General features: G+C 36.2%; 1 protein-coding gene across 3 annotated transcripts in view; it reads right to left on the bottom strand.

Moving 5' to 3' along the window:
- slif (cationic amino acid transporter slimfast) overlaps nucleotides 1-26,002 on the bottom strand; it is a 136,760-nt gene that overhangs the window by 33,688 nt on the left and 77,070 nt on the right. For all 3 annotated transcript variants that reach the window (XM_069834658.1, XM_069834657.1, XM_069834659.1), the window contains 3 exons: nucleotides 10,633-10,761; nucleotides 2,876-3,031; nucleotides 2,033-2,137 (listed from right to left, as the gene is read on the bottom strand). In XM_069834658.1, coding sequence (XP_069690759.1) covers nucleotides 2,033-2,137; nucleotides 2,876-3,031; nucleotides 10,633-10,761 — 390 coding nt within the window. The remainder of the gene's footprint in view (nucleotides 1-2,032; nucleotides 2,138-2,875; nucleotides 3,032-10,632; nucleotides 10,762-26,002) is intronic.

Below are 26,002 nucleotides of genomic sequence, written 5' to 3'. Positions count from 1 at the left end.
AGAAGTAAAATGCAGTATAAGTAATATAGTCTAAACATGCAGTTCAAAGCGAAATTTATATACAGTAATATACAGAGCGATTCATATTTGTATCCAACTTTTCATCTATTTATTACACATAAATGGCATTACGTGAGAGTATCAAATTAGAATGAAAGAGTAGTACAGTAATTAGAATTACTTAAAATTTAATATAAGCATCAGCATTTGCTGCACATTTTTCCAGACGTGGCTGAACGTTGTGTACTGCCCTCACAAACATATCATTTGGCACCTGACCACACTCCTCTCGAATTACCACTTCTAAAGTAAACACATCCCAAGGTTTCCTGGCGTATACCTTTTCTTTAAGGTATTTCACAGTAAAATGTCCAACAGTGTTAAATCTCGATATTCCCATGGCACCTGATGACCCATCCACGAAACATATTGGTAAGCCATTACCATGTTATCAATGCAAAATGGGGCGGTGCACCATCACACATGAAATGCACAACGTCAGCATCATCCCAGACAGATATGATGGGAAGGACAACATTTTTCAGCATGTCCACATACTGTATCTCTCGGAATTCATTGTTTCATGGAGGATGTACAGGCCGACAAATGTACCATCACGAATGCCACAGCACATAGTGACCGAAAGCCTTGACTATAATTTTCATTTATATAATATATAATCGTAAAATCTGGATTTGTTTCCCTGTGTGCTCAGTAATGGCAGTTATGGGGATTGACAAAACCGCCAACAAGGAATACGGCCTCATCCGACCATAAAATGTGTTGCAAAATGTCTGGTTCCTCTTGAATCCATGTCAGTAGGGACTCTGCAAATTAAAGCTTCATTTGTGCTTCAAATGGTATAGAACACAGTACATTTTAGAGGTGGAATGGGTCACTTAACTCGACTGCTTACGCTGCTATAGTGCAATAAAGAGTTGAATATAAATATGGGTCGCTCTGTATAGCCTATATATATAGTTCATAACTTCGATATTATCCTTTTAGTTGTATGTTAAGTACCGGTATGTAATTTTGTTACAATTTTATTACTGGTAATAATTTCCCCAGCATTAACCACACAGGATCATATTCAATTTTAACCTCGTACGGAGTATTATAAAATAGTAGAATTTTAAACAATTTTTGTGAAGACTTCAGTTTTCCGGATTTTTCCACACAAACCAAAGTTGCGCAATCTTGATCACAAATATTATTCCACAACTTTCTTTTATATATACTAATTATAAACTCTGTGTGTGTGTGCGTGCGGGTGTGCGTGTGTGTGTCTTATCCATAAATTCTTTGGAATATGTTTGTGAGTATTTCTTACACGGAATGGGTAACTGTTGCAGTTGTCCATCTATTTCTTTTGTAGATTATAGTGAATTTTAGAAATGGTAGATTGACAGGGAACACGGGATTGTCCCGAGAAAACTGCCCCTAACACTGTCTTTGTTCACCACAAATTTCACTTGTGAACTCACAGGAATTTAACACTCGGAAAATATATCCTTTTGGATGAGAGTTTTCGTGTACCGTACCATATAAACTTTAATATTGATTACCGGTACCAGTACTTATCAATGTAAAAATATAACATTGTTATCAAAATACTGGAAAACAGCGAGGAAAGTGAAATCTGATTATGCTATTTAATAAATACAATAATCCTTGTCTTAAAAAGATTGATTTCAAGACAATGATTTACGTCTTTTAATTACACCAACTTCTGCCAAATAAGTTATGCACCTGATATTTATGATATTGAATGTTACTAGTTACCACATGTATACGAAAAGAACATTAAATAAAAGCTTTCGACAGACTAAGGTTTCCAAACAGGCAAATTTAATATTACATCACTACATAGTTATAGATCAGTTTACAAATTCTTAGTTAAACTGCTAATATCCGCTTGATATAGAAAACATGGTACCAGTACATTGTAGTGATTCAGATCTAAATGAAAATTTGTGATTTATATCCTTTTAAACACAAATAGGTAAATTAAAATATAAACACAACTTACATTTTAGTGCTCCTGCAATTATAACAGTTAAAACTGTAAGTAGATTCACTGCAGTGAATATATTGTTTAAAATTGTAGACTCTTTCACACCAATGGAGAGAATACCTGTCAAAGAAGCGTAAACAATTCATAAATATACAAAGTTAATTAACGTCGATATAATACAATAGATTGACCAGTGTTGTGATTCTGAACATCTCCAGTTCATTATGATTTCTTTATGGCACACATATTATAAAGTGAAAATTACATATTAAACAAAGGTTTACGAAACTTCAGAATTATCCACAAGTTAATTCAGTAACTACTTCAGTCCTAATATTAACAGATGGATTTATTACGTTTTACAAAATATTGTGTTTAATATTTTTAAATATGGATACCGTATTATTTAACTACCAATACCGTATTAATGATTCCAGAATTTCCAATGTAACTTAAATAAGAGAATGAGTATTATTTGACAGATAAGAAGACATTTGTTTTGCTGTTTATCCTAAGAGATTATAAAAAACGAAGAAATATGTCACTCACACACTGAGATCATCCGCAATCTCCAATGATCAATCAATACAGTATCATACATTAAGCCATTATCTTTTCCGGCATAAACTATTACTTTTAATTCGTACCACATAAGTGATGTGAGAAATAAATGTATACCATACTCACAAGTAGCCTACATTTTCAAATTATATTGTTTTAATATGTCATTCTTTTTACCAGACAAAAATATTTGATTACTGAAGTTTCCTTTCTCCTCAACATGATATAACATTACGAATTGTATACTACTTCACTATTTTCGGACATTCCTTTACTTCGTGCTTTACATACACTCACCTGTTAGTAGCAGAATAACTCCAAATGAGAAAAAGTCAGGATATTTAGAAAGAAAATCAATATTCATGGGCATCAGTTCTTTCATTTTATTTTGCATCACATTGTCAATCAGCTTGTCAATATAACTACTGAGACCTCGAGCCACACTGGCAGTGCCTACAAAGAAAAGGAAAGAAAAAACTACACACAAAGACAAAATATTTATTAAATTATATCAACATAATATGCATTTATTGTAATTGTTAGTGCAGATGTAACAAATCATCATGCAAATATTAATAATGATGATGATGATGATGAGGAGGAGGAGGAGGAGGAGGAGGAGGAGGAGGAAGAGGAGAAAGAGGACGATGATGATGAGAACACACACTTTCTGTTATGCACTATTCAATAACAAAGTTTTATTATCATTATTTTAAGTAGATGTTATGAACTTATGAAAGGAAAAGGACAGTTAGGTACTAGTACCAGTAGGCCTACTTAGTGAGGATCATGGAAAATGGATATACAGTTGGTTTCAAAACTATTCGTCTGGTCACTACATGCAATGAAAAGGAAAGTGAAAAATATGGAAGTTAAAAACAGTGCATTTTGAAATTAAAATCTGCATTGATTAGCATATTAAGACATGACAACATAATAAATATCTCTTAAACAGTGGCCTATGAAAAACAAATGAAACAACATTTCCTTGGAAAAAGCAGTATCACAAAAGTAATCGTCCACTACAATAAACAATGAATTCACAAGCCTTTAACTGCATATCAGTACTCTGTGGACTATCCTTTGGAAGCAATGATTGCTTGAAGTCTTCTTATATTAGATTGCACAGGGTTTTGTGTCACTTTTGGTTCTATTGTGTTCCATTCTTCAGCAAAGCATTGTCTACAACTGTATATACTTGCGCACTGGTTTCCTCATGGTGGAAGAAATTTTCGCATGAAACTTCGGCCAGTGTATGGGACTGGTGCCCACCCAGCATCGTGATTCACTTGGGGAGCTACGATAGGTAGCAAAATCCGGTTACGCAAACCAGCTATAATGGCTGGGGGCTCATCGTGCTAATCACACGATACCTCCATTCTGGTTGGATGATCGTCGACCTCTGCTTCAACATGTGGCCGTGAGGACAGCAGCCGGCTCATCGATCTTGGCCCTTCATGGGCTGTAGCGCCACGCATTATTATTATTATTATTATTATTATTATTATTATTATTATTATTATTATTATTATTATTATTTTTGTATGTACTTGCAACCTGCCTTTTGCTCATTTTTTACTTAAGTTCCGTCCATAAGTGCTCTATCGCATTTAAATCCAAAGACTGGGGAGGAGTATGTAGCACATGAGGTGTACTGCATACTCCGTAGCAGACATTCCTTAACAACCCAAGCAGTGTGTGAAAAAAGAAGTCACCATCGATGCCTAATTTTTGCACACTTGGCGTCACATGCTGTTTTACGATGTTTAAATACTTCATCTTATTCATAGTTGTAGCCATTTCATGGTATTCACCTACCCCAGTCTCCAATATGCACTTCCATATCATTATGTATCCTCGCCATGTTTTATTGAAGACTGTAGATTCTTAGATTGGAGTTCCTCGTTCTTCTTTCTCCATACCTGCTGCTTGTCAGAGGAATCAAATAAGGGGAAAATTACACTCATCAGCAAATAATACTTGTTTTCAAAACTAAGGTGTGGCTTGCTAATAGTACTTTGCAAACTCAAACCTCTTCTTATGATTCACTTTACTTACCCATGGCTATTTCCGGCTTATACATCCATTCAAACCAGCTTTATATACACAGTCTAACTGTTTCGGTGCTGATGTTCTTATCAGTTGAAGATAATATCTCCGATCGATGTATAGGGCCAGAAATATGAGGGTTTTTCTGCACAGTCCTCACAATGTTTCTTTCTTCACGCCCTGTCAGCTTCCTTCATCGTCCTGTTCTTGGTGTATTTATTACAGATGATGAAGTCCTATATCTCTTAATGATACTGGCTATAGTTGTTCAAGGTATTCCTGTTTTATTGGCAATTTCTCTTTGAGCATTCCCTTCTTCATGTAGTTGAATAATTCATTCGCGTTCAACAAAGATCCTTGCCTTCATCATTTAGACTCTGTTTACTTACAGACACTGCATGTATTACTGTCTGACTCACAGACTAGTACATCATGAACTAATGCACTGTATAGTAAACAAGGAGGACCCTCATGTGACACTATATCATGGAATATTTTTTAAAATGATTTTGATTTAATAATTATGAAATGATACAAAGCTTATTCTGGCTGCATTATGTTAAGCGTTTATTAAACTTTAATTGATAATTTTTACGAGTTTTAATGTTTGTATTTAGTGCTTTCTTTATTAACTTTTTTATCAATAGGTCGGATAGACGAATACTTATAAGACCAACTGTACATACTGTATAATATGAAACCACAATCTAGTATATACAGTCACGAAGCTTGAGTTGTGAGGGTGCTAGAAACAATACTGTACCGGTACTATTTCGCATTGTCTGTAATGAGGCAATATTAGCGATCCTAGTGGTTAGCAACTATCTATGGATGCATATTTACTATGTATTGAGCTTCGTGACTGTATATACTAGACTGTGATGAAACTGTGACACTAAGTGGAAAAGTACAATAAAAACAAAATTAATGTAACGAACAGTTTATTCAAACGAATGTATAAAGTTAAAAAGCGAAGTTGAAAATGAATGAGATGTTAATTGAGTGATAAATCAGAATTGTATAGTACCGATATTAGATAGTTATAGAAATACACTGCTCAAAAAAGTCTAAGGGACAATTTTAGAATTGTACCACATTTCTTGTGTATTTTATGCTATATTTCTGATTATGACATCAATAAAATACGGTACTTACTCCTTGGCGTTGCCATGACAACATTTTGAATAGTTAATTGTTTATTTTATAGATTTTTATAGATATTATACTGTTGAAGGTCTTTATGCTTGGTTCTTAAATATAACATTTTTAAGATATCTTCTTGTTTTCTTACTGGAATCATATGAAGTACCGGTAATTTTATTTGACCATGGAATGTCGTCATTTCACAACTTCTGAAATGCTCAGAGCTGATGGAATGATAGAAGGTGGTCAAAGCCAGGCTCGTGTTGCTCAAGTGTTGAACACATCACGAAGTGTTATTAACCGATTATGGCTACGTTATCAAGATGCAGGTGAGGTTAAGGTACGTCATCAAGACCGAGGAAGGAAAACAAGAGGACGGCAGGATTGATTTCTGGTTCTGCACACTAAGTGTCAGCGGATTATCACTGCCAGGCAAGTTGTATCTGTCCTCCAGAACGTTCATGGAGTTGTTGTAAGTGACCAGATTATAAGAAACCGACTTCATGAACCATCACTCTTCTCGAAGAAACAATCAAGCAGCCAGCGGCGGATTTTCAGGGGAGGCAAGGGAGGCCGTGCCTCCCCTAATATTTTACCAGAACACAATATGTCAATATTAATTCCAGCTGAATTAAGATCACAGAAAAGTTATAGCAAATGACGAACTTTTTCCTTTTATATTAATTTTACTATTCACTACGACATCAAGTCGACCACATCCAGTTGGTGATGCCCACTCGTTATACTATAGATAGTACAAATAATTTGTACCGAAAAATAACAGATAGCGCTGTAACCTGTATAGTCGACATCTAGCAGCCTGCAGTGTCTATGCGAGAGCGGGAGAGAGGAGACAGCTACATGACACTACTCCCCAGTAACCATGACAACAGCAGTTCAACCAATAAGATAGCTGGTTAGAAGAGTTTTTAAACTTGACTAGAACGCGCGAAGGGAGCCGATTTGGAGACGTCCTACCCACCGCTGACAACTGTACTGCTTATAGTCACGGCTGGTTTCGGCTGTATTGGAAGCTCTCTCTCTTTCTCTCTTCTTGGTTTTAGAAAATTGAGTCACGTGTTGTTAGTTTTCTCTCCCTGCGTAAAAGTTTTCATTTATGTTGTTAGATTTTCTCTTGTTTGCGGGTGTTCTTGTTATTTTATTCTTTTGTGTTACGAGATCATTTACTTATACAGTATTTTAAATATATCAAGAGTTTAGAAACAAATGCAGATTTGCCTCTAGCTTCTTCTAGTAGCAGTTGTTCAGTATGTTGTGACCTATTTTATCGGTCTGCGAAGAAAGAGGAACGTCCAGTTAATTTGCTGTAAAATTAGACTATGTAATAGTAATGAGCAAGCCCCAGATTCTTAGGTTCGAATCAATTTTGTTGCTATCTCGTTACTCTCGAAATATTGTTTTTCTTGTTCGTTTTATGTAGCAAAGAGTAACATTCTTAAATGTAATATGACCTAAAAAGACCTAATTCGTAGGTTAGGACTTAAAGTGTCCCAAAGAGTGGCAATCTTTACCAAGCCGTTGTAATATATTAACAGTATGTTGTTTATTTGTATTTTTTTTACCGTAAAATCATATAAATTTCTAAACTTAAGATTTAAAATCCTAAAACATAAATTGGAAAACCTAATTTTAGTTTCTTAAAATGTATAAATTCTGTGCTTGGTAATGAGGTACGTCACAGGCCTTATATTTTTATATTCTCATGATTCACGTCTTGGCCTCCTCAACTTTCAAACCCACCGTCTGCTACTGCAAGCAGCAAGTCTAACATGGGCAGAAGAACATGTCCAATTGCGGTTATGGACTCAAGTTATGTTTTCTGATGAGTCTAGATTCTGCTTTCACTCCAGTGGAAGGTGTATCAGGATTTGGCGTCAACCTGGGTCAGCAGAAAGACTTCGTCATGTTCAGGAAGTCCATAGCTACGGAGGTAGTGTGGCCATGGTGTGGGCAGGAGTAATGATGGACAGAAGACGGCTCGTTTTCCTGGAAGGGACAATGAATCATAATGTGTAGGTACTTAAATTCTGTTCTGCAACCAATTGTGAGACCATTTGCTAATGCCCTAGGAGAAAGTTTCATTCTTATGCATGATAATGTCTGTGTTCATATTACTCGAGCGGTTTGTGAATGGTTTCAGCAAGGGGAGATTTCTATACTGCCTTGGTCTGCACAGTCCCCGGATCTTAATCTCATAGAATATGCATGGGGTCAACTTCAGAGGGCTGTAACACCACGTATGGAGAATATAGAGAACGCTGGAAACTTCCAGACTGCTCTAATTCAGGATTGGAATAATTTCTGCAAGAAGACATTGAACATCTGATTTCAAGCATGCCGAGCTGATGCCAAGCAGTGTTAAATGCACGAAGAGGTCATACTCGTTACTAATAACTGGATTCATTTCAATCTGTACCGGTATGGAATTATTGCATTTTTTCCTGTCAAAATGTTTCTAACATTTTACTCAACATGCAGCATTTCAGTTATTGTTTAGTTTTCGAGATAAAAATATAAATAATACTTTAAATTTACATGATTTGTTTGTTAGTCAACGTAATTTATTTCTTAGATAAAGTAATATCCATTTCACTGCTATGAATAATAAACTGAAGCAAATAATGTACTGTACTTGTTTCTTAGACTATTTTTGAGCAGTGTATAATTAGATATGTGATGGCAGTATTCTAGTAAACCGAGGAAGAAGGATAGAGACATAGCTAAGAGTTCTATAAAGCAGTGGCGTGGCTACCGGCGGTAGCCCAAGGAAATTACAAAAGAAAAAGTTTATAATATAACATAATGTAATAATTTTGTATTATTAGTTTTACCATAGTAATTAAAATTAAAGTAATTGTTAGATATATTTTGTGTAATAATAGGGTCAGCGGTAGCCCAAACCCTTTAACCAGTATACGCCACTGGTTCGAAAATGATACCACAGTCAAGGAGAGGATGAATTTATTTCGAGCGTTCTACTAACGTTCTCCCCTAAACGGAAGTTCTTGGTCAAGTAACACACTGCACTTATTAAACGATACTTTACATTTCTGTTTCTTTTCACAACTTCATTTTATTTTTCTGTTGATTTTTAAATGCCTTGCTTAATTAAAAGTCTATTCTCGTTTTGCCAAAACGTGCTAGAGAAACAACGGATCCAACATGATTTTTAGAATTTTCATGACGCACACATAGCACACAGAAACTATCCATATTCTTGATACCATATTTGGTCCAGACGTTTTTCTTTTCACTTGAAAAAAGTAAACACAGCCGGCAAAAGAGTCGTAATAATTTTGCACTACCGCACAACCACAGTGCTTTCAATTTCTTACAACTCTTCGAAACCGACATCGAGCACTTCTTTCTATCCCTCATCACAGAACTCATCCTCCTACATTGTAGAAATACCTTGCCTTACCTAATGATGTCAGGGACTGCCGGACTTTATCACAATTCAAAATTAAATTGAATGGTTTTTAGGCATAGCTAGAAGTGTTGATTTGTGTTTTTTACTCTAGATTAAAATTGCAAGTTTCTTGTTTATGTTTGTTTAATCTTCAAGTCTTTTAATTCAGGAGTTGGTCTGTCATTCAAAATAATATTACTTTTCTTACTAAATGTACGTGATCCTAAAGCACGGTTTAAAATACTCTCTATAACACAGTCACAATCATAGGAGAATACTTCATCAATAAATTTAGAAGCCATACTTGGGGAGTGGAGGGAAAGGAAGAATAACACAATCACCAATATTATCACCCCTCAAACCATGTACCTATCCTCCCGACTCACCCTGTATATGTTTAATTAGAAGTTCTGTAATCATTTAATGATTATGGCAAAAGAATTAGTAGAGAATTTAATGGATAAAGAGATTGAAGAAGCATAGAGGATCGGTTGCGCTAAATTAATACCGGAAAAGTCTAAAAGAAGATATGAAAATATATATTTTTCTAAATGAAGGCTCCATTTGTTTCTGTTTACTGCCTTGGCAACGACTTTCATAACTTTCTTGTAGGGAAAAATTTTACATATCAAACCAATTTATGCAATATTTAAAATAGAAAACATATGTATTTAAATGACGATCGTCCAAAAATTAATGTGTGATACACATGCGCTAAGTGCTTAACAGAATCTCGAAAACTGGAGGAGGGGGGGGGGGGGGAGGCTTCGCCCATTTTTTCAAACTGTTTCCTCGATTCTGTCATAATGCACTTAACATACTTGTATCGCAATATACTATTATGTCTTACTTATACATTATAGTAAGTTAGTTTTATTCCTTAAATACGAGATAAAGAAGTACATTATGGCCGCGCGGGAATTAGGGATTTATAATATACCCACGGCCTATAAAGTTTGCCAGGGTTACATATTATTGCAAGAGAGTAATGTTTTCAACTTACACAATTTCTGAAACTGAACAAAATACAACATTCAGAAATGAATAAAATGAAACATGAATTAATCTTTAGCGGGATTGAAATAAAAATTACATGGATTCAAACAATTGCAAGAGAATATTTTTTTTCAATTTACACAACTTTTGAAAATGAGTTTGTTAATAAACTCTCTAGTTACCATTTCATTAGTAACTTCATTGTTGAGTCTGACGTATAAAAATTGACACACATTCATCAAGTTAATGTGCTATATTAATATTTATTTCTTTTTCTAGTAAAGAAGTAAGATATAAATTATTGTATGCAACTCGGGAATTATTAATAATTAATACACCTCGGGCAACTTACAAAACCTCGGACCCTAGGCCCTCGGGTTAGCAAATTTGTTACCCTTGATACATAAAAAAAAACTATTCATGTTATTTCACTTACCTATAACATATTCTAGAATCAAGTTCCATCCAATTACAAATGCCACGAATTCTCCCACACATACGTAACTATATATGTAAGCAGACCCAGCTTTAGGAACTCTTGCTGCAAATTCTGCATAACAGATGCCTAGAATAAAAAGCAAAGGTGAACCTTTAGTTACTTCTTAACTCTACAGCCACAGAATACTGTGCATTATAGAAATGGCATTTCAATGAATATAAGTGGCCAACAGGAAACTGCAGACAGGCGTAGAATATTCCTTCAAGAAGAAATAAGAGGAGACCCACTGTGAATCGATGAGTTTAATGAGAGTGAAAATTAACCAACTTTATTATTTGGAAATGAAACATGGCCCCTAAAACAACATTTACAAAGAATCCAAGCCTCAGAAAAGCGTTTCATGAGAAAAACTTCCGGATTTACATTATTCGATACACAAAAAAGCTTCAGAATAGTTAAAAAAAAAAAAAAAAATTACCCCATGTTATAACACAGGCATATCAATAATTACAGAATAAAATGTATCGAGCATGTTCGCAGAATCAGAAATTCAAAATTACCTAAACAGGCCTGGGCGTTAATACCTCAATCGAATGACAGTAGACTCCCCACTCCACTTTCTCTGGCTGAGACAGTTATGTTTCGGACCGATACGAGTAGACAGGAAGATAAACTTCGCTCAGTGATAAATTGTATACGGCAGGCATCATACCTTTTACCCTAATGATCTAGGCCAGCCGTGGCGAAAATGTGATCGTGCGCAGAGTTACTGTGCAACCTGCAACGTGCATAGCACCTGTGGAGGGAGGCGGACACCCGAAGGGGAAGTGAAGCAACTGTCTGACTTATTAACGGATTTTCATTTTCCTTACATCAAGCACTTAAGTATAGGGGAGAGTCGGGTAGTATCGGACATCGGGTAATATCGGACATCGGGTAATATCGGACAGTGAGTTTCTTTCATCTACCACACGATGATAGTACCTGATTGACATGGTTACGTTTCTGTGATGTCGCATAGAGAAACGTAACCATGTCATTCAGGTACTACCAAATGGTGGTAGATGAAAAAAACGCACTGTCCGATACTACCTGATGTCCAATACTACCCGACTCTCCCCTAATTTTATACAATATAAGGTTACAAACTAATGTTTAATACGTACAATGAAGAAAGAAACGAACAAAAAAACATAGGACACATTATCACAACCTATTAACTGTCTTCAGAATGTCTCTGCGACAGAGTTTCAAAATCAGGAATTATGTCACTTACTGCCAGTCGTAGTTGATCACGAAGGTATTTATCTGTCAGTCGTGATCTAAATTTGGTTTTTACTATTTTCATTGTTGAAAATAATTTTTCACAAACGTAAGTTGTAGCGAACATGGCTCCAACAGAGCAAGCGAAAGAACGAAGCTTTGGCAAAGATTTGAAAAGTTCAACATCTAGCTTTCATTGCAACATTACGTTGTAAATCTGTGAGTTTAAATTGAAGATCTAACCGCATTATTCATACATCTGCTGAAAAAGGATCGACGTATAGAGATGTTGTTGATGATGATGATAACAATGATGATAATAATAATAATAATAATAATAATAATAATAATAACAACACAACATTTTAATGTTTCATGAGTGATATGTAGTATAATGCCGTTTTATGTTATACAACCGTTTTCCTCGTAATACTTGTGAACAAATTATACATTTAATATTCTCATCATATTGGCAGCAAAAAAATGCGTCCTCCCATCCTACTTGAAACTTTCGTTTTTGTAGCGGTATATGGTTTCGAGAGAGACATTGCGACGATACGCCACTCGCAGATCAGAGACAAATACAAATGGAACGGAGTTTGACTCCAGTGAGTGAGAGGGTGGGGGTTGGGGGAGGTAGGAAGCAAAAGAAATGCACAGCTATCATTGCGAGCCACAATGTGCTCGCGAGTCACATTTTCGCCACGGCTGATCTAGGCTTTTACGAACTTCCGGACCTCACTGGTTGCCTAAAATCCACCAATGATGCACAGTGCCTTACTACAGTATGTTGTGTTTGTTTCTAAAGAGGTGTAAGCGAAAAGGATATGAGCGGGGTTTCTTCATTTTCTTTTCCCTTCCTTTTTATGCCCCGGGCTGGCCTAAACAAATCATCAACTACCGAGAAACAGACCAAAGAAGAATAGGAAGACGGAAGAAAACATGGCATGAGAGCGGAACACGCCACTCTACCTAAATCCTCTGATAGGAAGATGACGACGATTACCGTACCGTACTTTTTGATTACTTTTGTACTTTCGTTACCGATGTACATTTTATACAGGCTGTTTCTGAGGTGGTGTTACAAACTTTCAGGGATGATGGCGAGGGCATAAGTATCAATTTGAGATCAGGAACCCTGGTCCGGAAATGACTGAGTCGAAAGTTATAAGCAAAAATAGTTGTGTGGAAATGGAATTGTAATTTGGCACCACACGTGCCCTCCTTCCCTTAACCTTTGGAACAGTCGTGGAAAGATGGTATGGGCCGGATGTCTCCTACGTGAATACTTGCCACGATACAATCTGTGAGCTTGCCTACTGTTCCCATTGGCTCATCCGTATTCGAAAATCAGGTCTGCTTATTCCACTCTCGTGTACTCCTCCATTTCACTAAGACTGATCGACTGGACACTGCAACTTGTACACATACATTGCTGTCTATAGACATGCATGTCAGGACCGACCATGTCCATTACGCTATCTGCATTGCTTTAGTGTAGTTTCCTGTCCTGAATCGAATACTGTAAGTAGACAACGTAAACAACGTCAGATGAATACAGTATATGTAAGATGTACAGATAAATACACATAAATAAGGTGTACAGAGGAATAAAATTATTTAATTTCCACAGAATTATTTTTGCTTGTAACTTTCGACTCTGTCATTTCCGGACCAGGGTTCCTTATCTCAAATTGATACATGTGCCCTTCGCCATCATCCCTGAAAGTTTGTAACAGCACCTCGGAAACACCCTGTATACTGGAAAATGCTTTCATGATAAATATTTCTAACAAATCTTCATTCTTTTCCCCCCGCATCTATTCTTGATATATTTTCAAGGCCGACCACAAGGAGATGGATATTTGTGATTTAAGCCCTTCGTCCACATCAGCTTCAAAAGAATTTTAGGACATAAAATGAAACAGCATCCTCTAAAAAATGATGTAATATAGTAATATGCTTAAGATCATCCCACGCAGAGTATCGTAAGCACCATTTTGCTTGCTAACTTCACAGGAGAGGCAGTTACGATACTTATGCAAATCTAGCTTTCAGGTAAAGCTCCCTATGAAGCAGACATGAATAATTTCAAGAGAAAAATTGTTCAGTTACGATACTCATTCAACATGGCAGTGAATACGATGGTCAAAGTTTAAACCAACTTAGCAGAGGGAAAAAAAAACTGTTGGTGCTCACGAAGCTTTTACAGTCGATGTGCAGTGCTGCGAAATTTATTCTAAGTGCCATAACTCATTTTCGGTAAAATGGCACTTACGCCTTGCAGGAGACGATATTAGTAATCTAATAATAATAAGTCTAATACCTGGAAAATAAAAGAAGTTGCGGAATGATGTTGTTCCTATCAGGAAACGAACTTCTCAATTTTCAAAGTCTGCACACGGGCCTATCTTTTTATCCATAGGCTTTAGGTACAGTAGTCTGATTAGTGAACTATGTTACTAGTCAACGATGTATGTAATGGGGGGAAAGGCATTGGCTCTCCTATCCCATTATCTTCTGGCTTAGTTACCTCATGAGTGATGCCTTATTGGTGTCACGAGTTCCAACCAGTCTTTGGACTGCTGACTAAATATACATACAACATTAGGTACCCTATCAGATATTCCATATAAAATGTAGCTTCATCTCTGAAATGACTTCTTTACGTTTTCCATACATATGCATGTAGATCTCCCTATCTGCTCTTCTTGTGTCTTGCACCTAACACTCCTGTCACTGTATTTCCCATTACGGTTTTAAACTTATCCGTTTCTATTTTATATGTCTGTGCATAATCTTTGGTCTAAAGAAAATGTATATCTTATTCGATGCATTTTTAGTACGTTATTTCACGACGCTTTATCAACTGCTGTGGTTATCTAGCGTCTGAATGATATGAAAGTGATAATGCCGGCGAAATAAGTCCAAAGTCCAGCGCCGAAAGTTAGCCAGCATTTGCTCTTAATGGGTTGAGGGAAAACCCTGGAAAAAACCTCAACCAGGTAACTTTCCCAAACCAGGATTTGAACCGGGCTCGCTCGTTTTACGGTCAGGCATACTAACCGTTGGTCCACAGTGGTGGACTGTTCGATATATGCAGCTGTCAAATAAAAATAAGTTTTCCAACTACTGTTAATTCCATTTAGCCTATTACTGGGAGTCTACATTTTTCTTACTCTTTAACGCAGGGGTTCCCAAACGGAGTGTCGCGCAGCCTCATGTGTGTCGCGGAATAATGGAACAGAAAAATACATTTTATGCCATCCAGAAAGTCTCTTTACATCACATTTTTTATTTACAACGAAGTCTTTGATATGGTACATTTTATTTTGAGACAGACTTTACCAATGAAACGTCAACTATTGCAACAATGTTTTGTAATTCGTTTACTCTTTCCACTTAATAAAAACAGAGTTTAGAATAGTGAGAACATATTGGTTAGTTTCAGTATATACGTGTGAACGGGTGATAGTGTGATTATTTGATCAAAAGTGTTTTATTTGGATTTTATTTATTTATTTATTTATTTATTTATTTAATCTATATATATATATATATATATATATATATATCCTATGTATACAGAGTGTTTAAAAAATACGGGGCATAATTTCAGGTATGTATTTCCCACATGTAGACAATCAAAATAGTTCATTACAACATGTGTCCGGAAATGCTTTATTTCCGAGTTATGGCCTTCACAACATTGAAATTCACCGGACGTTTTTCTTTCCGCAGGTCGTTGCCGTCAAAGGAGACATTAAGAGGGCACTCTGACAGTTCATTCCGAGGCGAAGGTTACATTCAGTGTTGTGTAGGCGTTAGATTGTGCGACATGTATTCAAATCAAGAGCTGGCAGAGATACACTTCATGTACGGTAAGGCGGACGGCAATACTGCGCTGGCTCGTCGTTTGTACCAGGAGAAGTACCCACAGCGACAACGTCCAGATCGGAAGACATTTGTACGTCTCCATTACCGTCTGTGCGAGTATGGAAAATTTAATTCTCCTGGTTTGGGAAGGGGACGACCAAGATCTACAACTCCAGAAGTACAGGAGGAGATTCTGGAGGCTGTGAACATGAGTCCTTTTATCAGCATACGAAGGGTAGCGTTGCAAGTCAATGTTCCTCATACGACTGTCTGGAGACTGTTGAAAGAGTACCAATTGTATCCTTATCATTTACAACGTGTACAGGCGCTGTCACCAGCAGACTACCCTGCACGAGTTAGGTTCTGTAAGTGGTTCTTGCAGCAGTGTGGTGTAAATCCGAACTTTCCTGCCATAGTATTATTTACAGATGAAGCACAGTTCACACGAGATGGCATAACAAATTTCCACAATCAGCATGTATGGGCGTATGAAAACCCACGTGCAACTGTTCCATCTCATGACCAGGTGCGGTTCTCCCTCAACATGTGGGCCGGTATCATTGGTGATCGATTAGTTGTACTTGTAAACAGACTTACGGGGTAGGCGTACACAAACTTCCTGGAAAGCACCATAGCTCATGTTTTAAAAGACACTCCATTGATCAATCGTCAACACATTCACTTCTTGCATGATGGCGCTCCTACACACTTCAGTCGTACGGCTCGCCGGTACTTGGATCGAAGGTTTCCTGATCGATGGACAGGTAGAGGTGGCCCAATTGCTTGTCCTCCACGCTCACCTGATCTGAACCCTCTCGATTTCTACTTGTGGGACCATTTAAAATCATTGGTTTATTCGTCTCCGGTGCCTGATTTGGAACCCCTTCGGAATCGAATTGTCGCATGTTCTGAGGACATACGCAATACTCCTGGAGTTTGGGATCGTGTTCGCAGGTCAATGAGACATCGATGTGAGGTCTGTATTCAAGCAGGAGGTGGACATTTTCAACATCTTCTGTAATGACAACGACCTGCGGAAAGAAAAACGTTCCGGTGAATTTCAATGTTGTGAAGGCCATAACTCGGAAATGAAGCATTTCCGGACACATGTTGTAATGAACTATTTTGATTGTCTACATGTGGGAAATACATACCTGAAATTATGCCTAGTATTTTTAAACACCCTGTATACTAGTAGGAAGATAAGATCATGACAGGTACAAAAGGTACAATACTGTTATCATGAACAAATTTCTAATTTGAAAAAAAAAAAAAAAAGCAATTTGAATCAAGTTCTGGGTTAGATTATGCAGTACTGATTCAAATAATATGAGCGAAAATTCACAAAACACGTGCTGCGTTTCGTAAATATAGGGCTGAATACTTGTAATATGGTTTTACGCGGCGTGGAGATGAATATAAACAAAATCCCGAGTGTCTTATATGCGGAAATGTTTTGTCAAATCAGTCGATGGTGCCTAATAAACTAAAAAATTATTTAGAACTGCCGTTTTCATACTTTTGTGAATCAGCATTTTTCTACATGAAAATAGCGAAATCTAAAAAAAAGGAACAGACTGCTGAATTTTGAAGATGATTTACTTGTGGCCTGTCAATCATAAGGCTATGTAGCCTATAGAGAAACTCTATGCAACTCACCAAGAGCAAACTTCACATTAATTTAAATAGATGAGTTTTCAAGAACGATAATAAAAATCTTTTATCGGACATCCTGTATAAATAGGCTGGGATTTTTTTACACACAGGTATTGTACCTTTGTTTTTATCTAATGTCATTCAAGCTGCTTGTTTTCTTTTTAGAATTTTCGAATGCGTGTTAACATCGATCTATTTACAACACTGGATGTCCGACACAACTTAGAAATTGTTATTATTGCTTTTTTTCTGGTGGAACGGCTTAAATCTTGAAAGTCTAAGTTGGACGAAAAGGAGTTAAAAACGACAAAATTCCCGTGCAATGAACAGTAATCATCTCCCCGTTCGCTATAAAATATTCTACACAGAATTTCACCACATTTTTCTTCAGAAGAAAGCACTGGTTATTATTATTATTATTATTATTATTATTATTATTATTATTATTATTATTATAAACAAATGTGTGTCACGATATCATGGGCGTTCAGTAGTTTATCGTCAGTCAAATAATGTTGGGAACCACTGCTTTAACGTATAAGTCACAGACATCACTGTTTACTGCTTTAAATATGTCTCTCTCGGATCTGTAACAGTCGATACTTAGCTACCAGTGACATCTTGGGAATGACACTCCTTGTGAGAATTTACATCTCTATTTCTCGCTCTGTGTCAGTTTCTTTTTTCTTTTTCTCATATTGTCCCGGACACTACGATATAGGCCTTTAATCCATGCTATAATGCCATCCTCGCTCTCAAACACTTGAATAGTTACTCTGTTCAGTCAGAAAAGAATATTTAAATACTTTTCAAGCTGCTTGTTATCTATAGGCCTATCAGTATAATGATACTATTAACTGAACACTTATCTACAACTATGAACATAATAGGCTATTAACAGCTTAATTCTTAAATCTTTTTCTTTGCAGAATGAAGACAATAAATTGTTACAGGCAGTTAAGGACGGAGATAAATTTAACGCAAGTAAAAATGAATGTGTAGGCTTATATGTGTGCATGCATAGGTCTACACATGTATGTACGTACGTAAATTTAATTCCGAAAATTTCAAGAACACGGCTGCCAAGTGAAGAAATCGCTGTTTTATGCTCTATTATGTTTTCAGGCCGCAAGCCTACACTCTAAAAAAAGTGATTCGAACCTTGAATCGTAAGAATACCACATAGAAGCAGATCACTGCAATGATAAAGGTAAATCTGATGAAAGCTTAATAGTCATTTAACATCTGTGTGCACATTCGTATGCTCTATATTGATATTCTCCAACTCTGTGTTTAGTTTATCCATTTACTGCAGTCACGATGCCACCTCTTGAATTATGCAAAGATTGTCAATTTGTATCTGCAATCAATAAAAAAAACCTTGACTGTAGGCCTAAGTTATGTAACAGTCCAAGTCAATTCAGCAGTTCAAAGTGGCGTAATGCCAGCTGGGTCAAACATGTATGATTATTCTCCTGTATGCTGACACAGTAGTTAACTAGAAATAATTTGACCTAGGCTCTATTCGAGTCCTAGATAACAACGTACCAATGCTTTATTGCGTAGAGACAGCTTTATCATTTATAATTATTAGCGCAGTGATTTCGTTGCCGCTCTAAGTGTAGCAGGGTATAACAGAGCAAATATACGTATTTCCAATGGCAAGGCAGAGAGTTAGCAGCAATGAACTGTTTCCAAGAAATACGGGCCTCGGCTGAAGTAATAATTGATCCCCTTGAGTAAAAAATAAAAAAGTAATTATAACAAATAACAATAACAACTCATCCTTTTGATGTTGAACACAGGGACAAATTTCACTCACAGTCCACATTTATTAACACTCTTTTCATAAACACTATTTAATAGTCTCTAGAGCAGCCATTTTCAGCCGGTGTGCCACGAATGACCGCTTTTTGTTGCGAGAAAATGAAACTAATGAAGATTGTCGTAGAAGTTGGAAAGATAAAAGTGAACAGATTAGTAAAAAAACTGAGTCCACAAGAGTTAACATTCAGAGAACATGCACCACAAATCAACATTCAGTAGACACATTTTCTCTAAAACCCTAAAAATCTCCCCCCCCCCCTGTTGGGAACCGCTGATTTAGATTGTATGAGTGTGCCGTGGGATTTTAAATTACACCTTTAGCATGCCACATGTTGAAACAGAGCTAGATTGTAGTCTAGACAGGACCTTTACGGCAAAATCGTAAATTGTATTCCCAAAATCTATATCCGCCAAAATTTCATGTTCAATAATAATCATTAAATTTAAATTATTTAAGCTTGGTTGTGTCATACGATGTCTTGATAAAATTAATATGCAGCTTGAAAATGAGCGTTCTGCAGATGCATTTGTCACAAACGATATCAGAAAAATTCTCATAGCAATTCCCAACTCGAAGATGAGGGGTCAGGAATGTCATACATAATTTCCAATACTGGTATCATCTGTCTTGTTGCCAGTGGAACTGAAATAGTTTATCTTACATCCTGTCTTAATCAACTGGTGCTCAGACCTTGAATTGTAAATACTGAAGCATGTTAAAGAAATAAGTACAGTCATCTTTGTATATAGTGAACTCGGTTATAGTGAACATTCGGCTATAGTGAACCTAAATCGTTGGTCCCGACCCGCATACATTAAAAAGTACATTAATATTTCCGTTTATAGTGAACCTTCGCTTCGGTTATAGTGAATCTAAAACTAGAACTTCTCAAAGAAAATATATTTTTAAAACGGCCAAAATAGTAATTTAGGAAACCCTTTCTCCTATAAACTTCCAAGAATATGTTCAGAACAAAATCTCAGACCTTCTACTCGTTATGTGCATTGAAAGGCAAAGGATTTGTTCAGCTTCCTGTACAGCCTGAAACATGTTAAAGAGAATAGTGTACGTAGTGAGAGATAAAGAAAGGATTAGTTCAGACTCTTTTAAAAGAGGTTATTAGAAGAATAGGAAGAGAAAGTGTTTTCTTTTGTAAAAGGGAGTAGAGTGATGACCAAAGAGTAAATACAAGAAGTATTACAGTATAATAGTCCTCAACCCTCCCGCATCTTTGTGCAAGTGAACCGGGGGAAATTCCAAGGCTGAGTACACAGTAGCATACCTCTAGTGGGAAGAAGTGCGAAATCGGTCAGTGCCTACTACCTACATGGCCAGATTACATTCAAGTTTCGAACTGTGAACATGAGGATATCGAAGCGTAAAGTGTTGGAAGTTGGAAAATACAGCGAACATTAGTAGGCCTACTGATATTGAACGTGGTCTGTCCCAAGCGGCACCCATTATATCCCAGTGGCAACTAAAGTTGCCAAGGCAATAAAGCTTTATTGATTGGTCAGTTTTAAATTTGTTCATTGTTCACAACAATTGATGTAAAGATTCAACTATCCTCCTCTAGTTCGAGTTGAGTTTTATCGCATCCGTTCGTTACGTCGTCAGTACAGAAGAAATTAATGAGTGCACACATAAGATTCTGGACTGCAACACATTCCTTCAATAATGTAAGTAAAATTATATCTAAAAATTGCTGCACAACAATTTCAATTACATAAATCTAATAACAATATGTGCAATTTTAATATACTAACAGATTTTTAATTTACAACTTATCACAATTTCATTAGAGTGGTTTGAATTTGTATGGCAACTTTAGTTGCCAGTGGGCACTTACGATTATTTGTTTATTCACTTTATATTCTTCAAAAATTTATCATTGCTAACTCTGAAAACGAACAATGACACAATATCAATTTATTATAGCAATTCTTTTCTTCACTACTGACTAGTTCGTAGTTCGATTCCGTGCTGTAGTACATTTTTATTTACGTAATATCTGGTACTAATATATCTGATTTTCATCTGTTATTGTATTATCGTTATGTAAATAGGCTAACTGTAAGTATAGAGCTTTCATACATTTATTATAAAATAATTGAAATGGAGTAAAGACAGCAAAGTGACAGACTTCAAAATCAAGGAAAGGAGTCCTGATATTCGACGCAACGCTGAAGATCTACTTAGAGAAACAGTAAAATCTCCTTTAGAAGCTCTCAGAACCTTTTTCTCTACAGAATTACTTGAGCTTATAGTTATGGAAACCAATAGATATGTGGCTCAGCATCTTATGCATAATTTGAATGCCTCAAGGGAAGAGATTCTTACTCTAATCGGTATTCTACTTCTGTCTGGGTACCACAAACTGTCATCAAGAAGGCTTTACTGTAGACGCGAACCGGATGTTCATGTGCCAATAGTGTCAGAATTTATGCGACGCAACCGATTTGATGAACTACTGAGATTCCTTCACCTGACCAATAATGACGGATTAGATGATCCTGATTCTCTCTATAAAGTGAGACAACTCTTCCATATACTGAACGCTTCCTTCAAACAGGTGTCTCCTGGCAAATGTTTAAGCATTGATGAAAGTATGATTCCATATTATGGACGTCAATTCATAAGCGAAACGCCTGTGCGCTTCGGATTCGAATTGTGGGTTGCTGCTGATCCATCTGGGTTTATCTTTCATGCTGAACCATATTGTGGAAGTTCAACTCGCCTTCCTGAAACAGGTCTTGGCCAAGGAAGTAATGTTGTTTTGGGATTGGTTGCTCATGTGCAATTACCGCAAGGAATATAGCTCTACTTCGATAATCTCTTCACAACTGTTGGAGTGATGCAAGGACTTACTAACAGAAGGCTCGGAGCCATTGGAACACTACGGGAAAACAGAATCACTGATTCAATGAATCTGCCTGATAAAAAAAGCTGGAAGAAAGTATCCCGAGGTGAAATGGCATCCTCTACTTGCAACGATTTGCTGGTAGTCCGATGGAATAACAACAGTGTCGTTACAGTTCTCACAAACTATCATCCTGTTGATCCCATGAGAAAGGCAAGCAGATATTCCAGAGCTGATGGGAAGAAAATTTCTGTCAACGTTCCAGGACCTGTAGCGCAGTATAATACCAACATGGGTGGTGTTGATATTGGTGATCAGTTTATTTCTACTTACGTTACAGAATCCATACTAAGAAATGGTGGTAGCCATATTTCCGATGGGCAGTGGATGTAACTTGTGTTCAATGATGGCTTCTGTATCGTAGATTTGGGAATAACATCTCTCTTCTTGAATACAAACATCACTGCATCATTCATCTCCTGAAATCATATGGCTGTACAGCAAATTCGCCAGGAATCCGTCGCTCCTTTTCATTTTCCGCAGTGCTGGATGAAGCGCGTAAGGACGATAAAGGCCATATAGTCGAGAAAGGTCTATCCGAGTATCGAAGATGTCATGTATGTGGTTCTTGTACAAAATACGTTTGCAATAAGAGTGATGCTGCGCTTCATCCTGATTCGTGTTTCAGAACATTTCTTGATGCATAAGGATTATTTGGTATTGAATAAAATCGACTTTTCCCTTATATCTGACACAAAAATTATGGACAGCGTGTAAAGTAATAGTCTAAAGTTATGTAGTGTGTGTAAATTTGTAAGTGCTAAATAAAGCAAAAGCTTTTTATTGAAGTAAGATACATTTATTTCACAATAACAAAATATCAGACACGCAAGTGCCCAGTGGCAACTAAAGTTGCCAGCCTAAAATGGACCTTTTGGTTGTAGGTACATGAATGAAATAAAATTATAGTAATTAAGGTTCTTCCAGGATCACATAACAGAAAAAAATCTCACACAGGGAATTACGGGCATTAATGGGTTAATACTGCATGTATAGCAACGTCAGTAGTATAAAAACAGACACCACGGTTTTAGTAAACCTCGGATATAGTGAACGAAATATGCTGGTCCGCAGTTGATCACTATAACCGGAGTCGACTGTACTATTTTAATGCATGGGAGATCTGGAGTATGAAAAAGAAGTCTTTATTTCTTACCTTTGCAGTGACATGATGCAACTGGGGTAATCCATACGTCCCAATTAATTAAAATTGACCCTTTTTAATTTTCGGAATTTTCCTAATACTTTCATCTCGTTCTTTACCTTTCTTTCGCTTAGCACAAACACTTTCAAAACCACTCTTTACTATTTATAAGTGAACAGGAAGGAGTGTTAAAACAGAAAATGAAATTTAATAACTTAGTAGACTCACTGACATGATCACTCAAGTTCGAAAGTCGAATGAATACTGTCGGATGCTGTGTAGCGTGTAGCATAAATCATTTGATGATGAAATTCCATTGTTGTAACAATTTTTTAATAAAACTTCTTTACATATAATTGTTTAACAATACTCCGATATGAACAATAAATTACGAAAGGAATCTGGTAGCCACGCTTTAAGCTAAACGAGAATAGAGAATATACAGTAGTTACTGTTTGTCTATGGTTACTGTATAAGGAAGTGTGTGAGGAGAGACAGAGGGTGCACGCGAATGCAGCTGAGTCAGCGACTGAGATATTGTCCACGCAGGAAGGACAGAGACAGCAACAAAAATACGTTAATGTTCAATAAACAAAGTTTTGCTCTAAAACAGTGGTGCTCAAACTTTTTGAAGGCACGAGACATTTGTTTGGTTTGCGTACCCCACTATGACAAAGCCTGTGACATGTATGTATGTTTTTGGCTAATAAAGATTATTATTATTATTATTATTATTATTATTATTATTATTATTATTATTATTATTAACATTTTGAGGCCCCTGGCAGCCACCGGGTTCGCCCATGCGTTAAAATGGCACTTATTCCTTTAACATGCTTCAGTATTTACAATTCAAGGTCTGTGCACACGTTGCTTAGGACAGGATAAGATAAACAACGAATAGACCCTATATCTTTCAGCTGTTATGGCAAATACAGTACTTTTCGTATCTTACAGCGATACGTGAAAAGAAATAAACATAAACATTCACTTGAAGTGTGGAATATGAAGAGTTTCAGTAAATACTCCCTTACCAAACTTCATACAAGAAGATCAGGTTTTTGTAGAGAAGTATACAGAAAGGTCAATTCCACACCCCTCACTTTTAAGCAAGAACTATTTACAGAAATATAAATACTGTATTGGGAGAAATACGAAAAAATGAAACTTAAAATCTGTTTTTTATAGATGAGAAAACAGAGTCAGTGAATCGTCACAACATCAATGCCTTACCAGAAAGTACTTATATATGGTAACAAATAGATTTATTTACACTTTATGCCGCAAATTCAGTTTGATATTTAGTTCTATCTGGCCAGATGACTGGGCAGGTACACAATCACTTAAATCTTTCTTAAAAGATAGTCGGTCAGCAGTTGTAAATCTCTTTCACTTTATATGAAAGGTCATTCAGCATAAAAAAGTCTTATTATAGTTCAAAGAAAAGAAGGGAATATGCTTAGAGAGACATTGCAAACTTTTTAAATGCTGATTTTCATCATTATTAAAATAGTGTTATAAATTACTATAAAATATTATTAGCCACTTTATGTAATGTCAGTAAGATAGCTCAATTGGTACAGCAATTGACTATGGACTGGAAAGTCATACATCTATTTAAACGAAAATTTATAAATGAAATGCCTTGCTTTTGGAATTATAAAGAATGGTTTTTTGCGCAATTCAGAAAATGAACGTTTATTTTCTTATTTGGGTATATAATAAATTATGTATGCATTTTCTATAATATAGCCCAAGAAAATAAATAATACCTAAAGGGTAATGTCATTCACAAAATTATAAAAAGTTGGGTTTTTTTTAGTGACCAGGTGCGCAAATTGGAAAGGTTATCGCAAAAGAATAATATTAACATGTTGAGGGCTTCTACAGCTAATAATGAAGTTGAGTAAATCGATTTACTACTTCGTTTAATCCAATGCCTAATTATTTGCGAAAGAATATATACGTGTGGTTCATTTATACGTTATATAATTTTTTATAATCGCGATTGCGTCTATTCCGGAGCCGCCAATATATAGACAGAAAGAGGCGATTCTGTGGACATTGGTTTAGTGATTTGTTACAGAGATAACCGTGCGCTAAAATGTAAGCAATATTATCTTAAATTTCTTATTTCGAACATTAACTATGTATTTCCCTTCAAATTGTTACAAATTAAAAGTTCAAATGATCAATTTTAAAAAAGGCTGTTAGATACCTTTGTAATCACACCATTTAACTGAATTTCAAAGAATTCCTGATTTACTGTAAAACCACGTTAATTTAACACGTTCTCCTTTAAAACCCGTTGAATAATTTCAGATCTTGGAAGAAACTACGACGTACGAAGGTGAAGAAAGTATATGAGTAGAACTGATAAGAAGATAATAAAAGATATGAGGCAAAGGAAAATATATATATATATATATACGTACAGAATGGAGTTGAAGCGACTAAGAAAATAGCCTTTCTGATAATTGTTTTGTGCGTGAACAGTGTAAATTTCACAGCAATTAAAAAGCAACAAAACATACACGAAGTCACACATTTCATCACGCTGAAGGTCACTGACATTCGAAAGGCTTTTATTCTTGTTTGAAGTAGTTTTACCAAATCTAGAATGGGCTCCAATGACTCGATGAATGACAGGCGTAGAATGAAGACTGATTGTCATTTAACT

The sequence above is a fragment of the Periplaneta americana genome, chromosome 9 (assembly GCF_040183065.1).
Source record: "Periplaneta americana isolate PAMFEO1 chromosome 9, P.americana_PAMFEO1_priV1, whole genome shotgun sequence".
Taxonomy (NCBI): domain Eukaryota; kingdom Metazoa; phylum Arthropoda; class Insecta; order Blattodea; family Blattidae; genus Periplaneta; species Periplaneta americana.
Note: the sequence above shows the minus strand (reverse complement) of the source record. Positions and strands in the feature narration are given on the sequence as shown.